This window comes from Arachis ipaensis, chromosome B6 (assembly GCF_059453495.1).
Source record: "Arachis ipaensis isolate K30076 ecotype BB chromosome B6, ASM5945349v1, whole genome shotgun sequence".
NCBI lineage: Eukaryota > Viridiplantae > Streptophyta > Magnoliopsida > Fabales > Fabaceae > Arachis > Arachis ipaensis.
Window position 1 is genome coordinate 23,554,209 of NC_142441.1, and position 9,421 is coordinate 23,563,629.

At 33.9% G+C, this 9,421-nt stretch overlaps 1 protein-coding gene across 1 annotated transcript; it reads left to right on the top strand.

Annotated features, from left to right (window-relative positions):
• The first annotated feature begins 671 nt into the window (after positions 1-671).
• On the top strand, positions 672-4,970 carry LOC148554885 (uncharacterized). Its single transcript, XM_088490536.1, has 3 exons — positions 672-772; positions 1,759-2,230; positions 4,041-4,970. The coding sequence occupies exons 1-3, from the start codon at positions 672-674 to the stop codon at positions 4,968-4,970; spliced, it is 1,503 nt and encodes a 500-aa protein (XP_088346662.1).
• The last annotated feature ends 4,451 nt before the right edge of the window (positions 4,971-9,421 follow it).

The window sequence follows — 9,421 nt, forward strand, 5'->3', positions numbered from 1 at the left end:
AAGAAAATAATAGTTTTATCTTTTTGAGGACAATTATTAGTATTACATGCATCACCAAAGCATTGTGTAAATTGATCCAGAAAGCTAAATTTTGTTCATGTTTCAAAAATTAATATTAATTTTTTAATTAATATTAATTAATTTTTTTAAATTATTTTATTTATTTTTGTACTGTATCCCTAAAACATCGGATGAATCGAGTTATACCTCGGCACATTAAACTATATTCAAGAATTAAAATGACTCTTTCCTAACAAACCACTCCCCCATGATCTCACTTCAAAGTCGGTCACGAAGATCTCGGCTCGAGCGATGACTCATTTAGTACCAACTACTCTATAAATCAAGAACAAGGCGGATGACGGGCACCAGATCATTCAACAACACAACCTCACTGATTATACACCCATTTTTTCTCAAGTGATTATTTACTGACTTGAGCGTCGGAGTCCTTTTTATAGGTACCAGGCTTGGGTTCGAGTTCACGAGGATATTCCAAGTCTAGATTAAACTATCAGACGTTTTGGACCATCGCAAGACTGACGTATAACTCAGAAGGAGTATCCTTTCCATAATATTTGGCACCTACCGTGGGCCCCGCCTCACTTTTAGTTTTAATCTAACACTACTATATTCGACTTGTATCTTCTTTTCTTTTCAGAAGTCGAAGCATGAGGGATCATTCGGTGACTCCTCAGGCCAACCCCACCAAGGCTGAGCTCTTAGCTGCTAACGCTGCTCTACAGGCAGAAAACCAACGAACGGCCGAATTGTTAGCAACAATGCAGAACAATAAGCAAAGAATGATAAGAAGACCAATGCCGATCTCCATGAGGAATGCCAGTCAAAATCAAATGCGAAGACAGGAGAAGCAACCCCTCAAAACAGAAAGACAACGGATTGGCCCTTTTTCCAAATAAATAATGAATTTTAAAATGCCTAAAAATTTTACACTTCCAATGACTTTGACGCTGTACAAGGAGATCAGAAATCCTAAAGTTCATGTAACAAAATTCGAATCTATGATGTTTCTTAACAGTGACTCTGATCCCATCTTATACTGATCCTTTCCAACTTTTCTAGATGGAGCTTCTTTATTATGGTTTTCTAACTTACCTGTAGGTTTGATATGACGCTTCAACGAATTTGCCAAATTATTCATAAACCACTTCGCAGCGTCCAAAATTTATGTGCGAGATTCAGACTATCTCAGTACAATCAAACAAGGATAACATGAGAGTTTGAAGGACTACGTGACGCACTTCACAATAGCAGCCATGGAAATCCCAAACCTCAATCCAAAAGTACAACTGCACGCGATAAAGAGTGGCCTCTGACCTGGGAAATTCTAGAAAGCAATAGCAGAGGATTTCAGAGACAAAGCAACCAGACAAATTGAAATTGAAGAATTACATGAAGCTCGGAGAAATGAAAACCATTGTCTTGGAAAGAAGAGGAAAGACCTCCCAGATCTCAAAGCAAGGAGCCCAAAAAACCTTTCAAATTAACACCAAAGTTCGACTCATACACCAAGTTCAATACCAAAAGAGAAAACATCATCAAGGAGATACTACACAACAAATTAATAAAACTGCCGAGCAAGGTAGGGACATATCACGATCAAAAGTATGTAGACAGAAGCAAGCATTGTGCATTTCACCAGAAGTACGGCCATACCACTGACGAATGCGTAGTGGCCAAAGACTTGTTGTAAAGGGTAGCAAGACAAGGCCTACTGGATAAATATGTCACTTCCAGAAGCCAGAAAGAAACAAAGAACACTGACAAACCGAGCTATAGCTTCGACCACAAAGAAAAAGGAACTTGGTATGGACCAGTCGAAACTCCTGCATCCAAAGGAGTAATAAACTACATTTCAGGTGGCTTCGCAGGAGGAGGAGCAACCAATACAGCTACAAAAAGAAGTTACAGAGCCATGATGACAATGGAAGGGTCTCGGAAAATAACCCAAACCTCGGCCCTAGCTGGCCAGATCACTTTCGGCGAGTCTGACTTCATGTCGCAATACTCGAACTTGGATGATCTGGTGGTAATCTCGATACACATGGGAGAACTAACAGTCAGAAAGGTTCTACTCGACCCTGGGAGTAGTACCGACATCCTGTTTTACTCCACATTTAAGAAGATGCAACTCAGAGACAAAGCACTACAACCATCACCTGGAGAATTAGTAGGATTCTCCGGAGAAAGAGTTCTTGTATCAGGTTATGTATGGCTGAGAACAACGCTAGGGGAGTTAATGAGCGGATAATTTATATGCTTTTTTTTTTGGCATTGTTTTTAGGTTATTTTCAGTATGTTTTAGTTACTTTTTATTATATTTTTATTAGTTTTTAAATAAAAATCACATTTATGGACTTTACTATGAGTTTGTGTGATTTTCTGTTATTTCAGGTATTTTCTGGCTGAATGAGGGACCTGAGCAAAAATCTTATTCAGAGGCTGAAAAAGGACTGCAGATGCTGTTGGATTCTGACCTCCCTGCACTCGAAATGGATTTTCTGGCGCTACAAAAGCCCAATTGGCACGCTCTCAATTGCGTTGGAAAGTAGACATCTTGGGCTTTCCAACAATATATAATAGTCCATACTTTGCCCGAGTTTTGATAACGCAAACTGGTGTTTAACTCCAAGAAGAGTCTCTACACGTGAAAGCTTCAATGCTCAGCCCAAGCACACACCAAGTGGGCACCGGAAGTGGATTTCTGCACTATCTGCACTTAGTTACTTATTTTCTATAACACTAGCTACTAGTTTAGTATAAAAACTACTTTTAGTGATTTATTTTAGATCCTTGATCAGTTCTATGCTATCATAGATCATATTGTACACATTTGGAGGCTGGCCTCACGGCCATGCCTAGACCTTTCACTTATGTATTTTCAACAGTGGAGTTTCTACACCCCATAGATTAAGGTGTGGAGCTCTGCTATTTCTCATGAATTAATGCAAAGTACTATTGTTTTTCTATTCAACTCAAGCTTATTCTTATTCTAAGATATTCATTCGCACACAAGAACATGATGAATGTGATGATCAAGTGACACTCATCACCATTCTCACTTATGAACGTGTGCCTGACAAACACTTCCGTTCTACATGAAAACAAGCTTGAATGCATATCTCTTGGATTCCTGGTCCATGCATTTGATTGTCTCTCCTGACAACAGAGCCTTCAATTCCTTGAGATTAGAGTCTTCGTGGTATAAGTTAGAATTAATTGGCAGCATTCTTGAGATCCGGAAAGTCTAAATCTTGTCTGTGGTATTCCGAGTAGGATCTGGGATGGGATGACTGTGACGAGCTTCAAACTCACGAGTGTTGGGCGTAGTGACAGACGCAAAAGAATCAATGGATCCTACTCCAACATGAGTGAGAACCGACAGATGATTAGCCGTGCGGTGACAGCGCATTTGGACCATTTTCACTGAGAGGACGGACGGTAGCCACTGACAACGGTGATCTCCCAACATACAGCTTGCCATGGAAAGGAATATGAATGATTGAATGAAGACAATAGGAAAGCAGAGATTCAGAAGCAACAAGCATCTCCATACGCTTATCTGAAATCCCACCAATGAATTACATAAGTATTCCTATCTTATTTTATATTTTATTTATATTTTAATTATCTAAACCTCATAACCATTTGAATCTGCCTGAATGAGATTTACAAGATGACCATAGCTTGCTTCAAGCCGACAATCTCTGTGGGATCGACCCTAACTCACGTAAGGTTTATTACTTGGATGACCCAGTGCACTTGCTGGTCATTTACACGGAATTGTGAAGAAGTTTTGAGATCACGTTCTCCCACACCAAGTTTTTGGCGCTATAGCCAGGGAATGAATAATCACGATTCCGGCGTACCAGGAGTCTCCAAACTTAAAAACCCTAGATATCCAATTTTTTGTAGTTGATTGTGCAAGCCCTTATAATGTTATTTTGGGGCGTCCTTACCTGAACTCCTTTGGAGCCATTATCTCTATAATTCACCTTTGTGTTAAGTTCCCTGTGCAGGATAACATAGTAGTGATGGTGCATGCCGACCAAAAAGAGGCTAGGCAATGCTACAATGCAGGCTTGAAAGTCACTCCAAAAGAGACTATCACAAGAGTCCATTCTGTCTATAACTCAGAAAGCATTCCGACCTTGGCCGAACTAGATCTGAGGAATAGCAACAGTCGTCCCGCCCCAACGGACGACCTAGAAAAGGTACAACTTGGAAAAGCAGACCAGATTACTAACATCGGTTCTGTTTTCTCTGTAGGAACAAAACAAAATCTGATTGAAACACTAAAGTCCAACTCCAACCTATTCGCATGGACACCTGCTGACATGCCAGGGATCGATCCAAACTTTATATGTCACAAGTTAGCAGTCAATCCTAACGCCCGACCTGTAAGACAAAAGAAACGAAATCTGGGTATAGAAAGAAAAAATGCAGCAACAGTAGAAACACATAAATTACTTGATGCAGGTTTCATCCGAGAACTTCGTTTCTCATCATGGCTGGCAAATGTGGTAATGGTTAAGAAGAGCTCGGAAAAATGGTGCATTAGCGTGGACTTTACAGATCTAAACAAAGCTTGCCCGAAGGACTCTTATCCACTGTCGAACATCGATAGACTGGTGGACGACACCTCAGGGTATCAATTGCTAAGTTTCATGGATGCCTACTCTGGTTACAATCAAATACAAATGCACCCTGATGATGAAGACAAAACAACGTTTGTGACTGACCAAGGTAATTTTTGTTATAAGGCCATGCCTTTCGGACTGAAAAATGCAGGAGCAATCTATCAAAGATTAATAGACAAGGTCTTCAAAGATCACATTAGCCGAAACATTGAGATATATGTCGAGGACAAGGTGGTCAAATCAAGCTCGGAACAACAACATGAAGCTGATCTTAATAAATCTTTCAACAACTACAAAGGCACAATATGAGACTAAATCCAGAGAAATGTGCATTTGGAGTACGTGGAGGTAAATTCCTCAGATTCCTACTAACAAACATGGAGATAGAAGCCAACCCGACAAGTGTCAGGCCGTGATAAACATGCAATCACCACGGTCAATCAAAGAGGTACAATAGCTTACAGGTCGCCTAGCAGCCCTATCCCGATTCTTGCCTATAGCAGCTGCCAAGTCACATCATATCTTCAACACCCTAAGGAAGGCGAGAAGTTCAGCTGGACAAATGAATGTGAAATCCTTTGTTGAATTCAAAAATCTTATAGGCTCACCACCTATACTAAAGAAACCATAACCAGGTAAATCCATTTTCGTATTTCTTTCAATTTCAATTAACACGGTTAGCTCCGTGCTTTTAATAAAAACAAAGAAAGAACAACACCTAGTATATTTTGTGAGCAAAGTCCTACAAAATGCCAAAACAAGAGACCCGACGATAGAAAAATTAGCATTTGGCTTAGTCATCACAGCTCGGCGTCTACGACATTATTTTCAGACACATCAGATAATAGTTTGGACTGGCCATCCCTTACGTCAAATATTATCAAAATCATACCTAGCAGGATGACTCACGAAATGGGCAATAGAGCTCTCCAAATGCTAGCTAGTTAATTAAAAAGTTAATTACGTAATTTAAAACTACCCATTTAAACACGTAATTTAGAACTGGCCATTTAAACCGTAGCGATCAAACTACGTAATTTAAAATTGTCATCACATTATTTTCTAAAAATCATCTCATTTAAATTAGTACTCAAAAAAATAAAAACATAAAAAATTTAAAAATTTTGATAAACAAAATTTAAACGATATATAATTTAAATTTAAAAATTTTAATATAATTTGAATGATATAATTTGAACATTTTAAATAATAGAATACATGAAAAATCTTATAAAATTTGTTATATTAAATTGACAATTTTAATTTGGTGGAAACTCATATGCAGTCGACTTCACATGAAATTGTTTTTAGATGGATGACACGTGTTACTATTTGGTTTAGAAAAAACGATTTATTTTATACCGATAATTTAATTAAAACATAATAAAAAAATTAAATTCTAAAAAATAACATAAATTTTTTTAGAATTAATTTTTTATATTTTATAATAGAAAAAAACTTTATTAATATTTAGTTGGTCCAATATATTAGATAATTTTATTTTTTTAATGATTTTTAATTATAATTTTGGTTAAAAAATTATATAGCAAATAATTAACTACAATTTCTCAATTTAAATTAGTCAATTTATTTTTAAAATAAAATACTGTGAAAAATCTAATATCATAGCTATATTAATTGATTTTTTAATTAAATTATTTATATAAAATAAATCAGTTTTTTTTAAACCAAATGATAACACATGTCATTCATTCAAAAATAACTTCATGTGAAGTCGACTGAAGGTGAGTTTCTGCCTTTTAATTTATGTGACTTAAGTTAAAACCGCTTCGTTAATTGAAACGTTCCGCTTTATAAAGTAATAACGTGAGATTATTAGTTTAAATTTTAAAATATAGATGAGATATAAATTAATTAAGATAGATCTGAACAGTAACAAACATATATCGAATTTTATTTTTTAAATCGGTCAAATTTATTTTTTAATACTATTTTATTATTTTAAAAATGATATTTTTATACCTATAAAAATTAAATTTTTTATAATTACAGATACTCGTATTTCGTTTACACTATAAACGAAATACGTGGAGTACATCAATGTCCACGTATTACGTGTTTGAAAAATTTTCCATATTTCGTTTACTGTGTAAACGAATTACGAGTACCTGTAATTATAAAAAAATTAATTTTTATAGGTATAAAAATATCATTTTTAAAATAATAAAATAGTATTAAAAAATAAATTTTTAATACGTGTTTAAAAATTTTTCCATATTTCGTTTACACGTTCAAAATTATTTCGTTTACACTGTAAACGAAATATGAGATGCAATGAATTTTGGTAAAAACACTAGAAATGATGTAAATTGGTAATTAAGACCGCGTTTGTTTTTAGAGACAGTACAGAACATGACACTGAGACAGAGACAATAGGACGGAGACACTAGAAATTATCCTTTGTGTATTATGTTTGGATACGATGTACAAGACACTAATGTAATGTCCAGTATTATGTTTGGATACACATAGACAAGACTAAAATATTATATGAAATGACTAAAATAGCCATGTGATTCTAAATTTTCTACATCAAGTACAAACTAATAAAGAATGAGAGTACGTAGGAGTACAGACGGAACTTGAAAAAAATGTTTAAAGAGGCCAAAAATTTTAATAAAAAAATATATAATAGTATTTATATTAAAATAAAATTTATAAATATAATTATTTTATTTTTAAATTTATTATTAATATGTAGGAATACATATGGTTAAGAATAACAAAAAAATAAATCTAAGTTTGATTAATAAAAAATTTTGTTTAGGTTAATAAACCAAATTAATTTTAAATAAAAATTAATTTTAAAAAGAATCTGTTTTTACATGAAAAAAATAATTTTTGCACATAAAAATCTATTTTTATTTAGAAAACTATTATACTTTTGTGTCCACTCTTTTACGAAGGACAATGATTGACACAAGATTTAGAAGAGTGGACATGGACTTTTTTATAAATTTTGTTTTCCTTTTTTATCCATAGATATTTTAAATTATTCCACTATTGCCCCTTCTTATTTTTCTTATTACGTTGTTCTCAGAGAGGAACTTTTTTCTTTCTGCTCTTTCTCTATCTCTTTTTTTTTTTCAGGTACTCTCTCTTTTTTGTAGAATTTTTTATTGGGGTGGATAATTCTTTCCTTTTTATCGGGTTTACTTCAATACCATTTTAATCTTGTATTCTATTATTTGATTTATAATAAAAACACAAAAGTATAAAAAACTGTCTCGGAGACAATGTGTTCAGTGTCCATGTCTTTGCTTTCAAATATTTTTTAAACATGTGTTGTCCATGTCTCTGTGTCCTGTCTCCGAAAACAAACGCTACCTAATAGAATTATTTAATTTATATAAATAAAAAATTTGTTCTAAAGTGAGAATTTTACTTTAATTCAACAAAATGGAATTATTCCCATTTTTAATTTTCTTGATCCAATAGTAAAACCTTTTATACTAAAATACTCATTTTTAGGAGATCCAAATTCAAAATGAAACATGCTAGATACAACTCAAATAATTTACACAAACGATGCGTTGCATGTTGCAGTGCAATTCTCTCATGGGTCTCATTTAGTTAGTAATACACCTATTAGTATTAGGAGTTAACCTACAAATTCATTCTGTTAGCATAGTCCCATCTCAAATTGCAGGCATTATTATTATTATGACTATCACGGGTGTGTTATCAATTCTTGTTCACATTATTGTGCTTGAGGGGTCAATTTTTTTACCATATATATGATGTCCTAGGTTCCTAGCTTTACATATAGAAAATTGAAGCATTTTTTTTGGGGGGATGGGGTTGTTAGTGTCTATTATTTAAGTATGAATTATACAAGCTTGCGTGCACATACACTTATGTGATGTTGCCACTGCCGCCTCACATGCAAAGGCCAATAAGCTGCACAATTACAACAATAATAATTACAGCATTGGTGCTTATGAAAGGTAATTACACGATTCAAGGAATGATTAAGACATGGCTATGCTACCTATTGGAAAATGTAAATAAAGCTAAGACCTAGTCATGATAACAACTTCTATGGCAAAAAATAACCTATGTAACAGATACAATGATGACTAGCTACAAAGCCGCATTCAAATTTAGATGTCTGCAATACTGATACTATGCATACTCACTAGACAAGAGTCTGCTTATTTTAATAAGCATTAAGGTGGCTTAAATGAAATCCAATAATGCATTCAGGTAGCATCTTGATCTAGTATCAGAAATTAGGTTTGGGGGAAAATAATGCTGATTGGATACAATCCAGCAGAAATTTCACCAGTAAATATTCAAAACGATGTCTAACCGCTAGACTCTAAAGTCTAAACATAGTAATCATTGTTCGGAGATCAGAATAACACGTGATCATATATTCATTTCTAAAACCCAAAAACAAACTCACAAAATTTCATATATTTTTTTTAGATTTTCACTTAATTTCAGTGTCACGTTCAATTATTAAATTTTATAATATTTACAATTTTATTTTATTTTTGTCATTTATCTTATATAAAATAATTTTAAATTTCAATTGACCAGTATCAAAACTTAATTAATGACAATAACTTTAGACTTTAGAATTTTTACCACATAATAAAATGATCATTTCAATTAAAAATGTCTATACATCAAATATACTGGTTCTGAGAAAAAGTAAAGGAAGATCTGAAGTTCTATTCCTGATGAATCATAAATCTGTGTATGTGTTTGTATTGAATGAATGATCATGGAAA

What these genes read in the sequence shown, in the direction of transcription:
- LOC148554885 (XM_088490536.1), top strand. Translation starts at nt 672, where the DNA reads ATGAGGGATCATTCGGTGACTCCTCAGGCCAACCCCACCAAGGCTGAG. An exon ending in AACCAACGAACGGCCGAATT is followed by an intron (nt 773 to 1,758) that starts GTTAGCAACAAT and finishes TGTCACTTCCAG; the next exon opens with AAGCCAGAAAGAAACAAAGA. An exon ending in GAGTTCTTGTATCAGGTTAT is followed by an intron (nt 2,231 to 4,040) that starts GTATGGCTGAGA and finishes TTCCCTGTGCAG; the next exon opens with GATAACATAGTAGTGATGGT.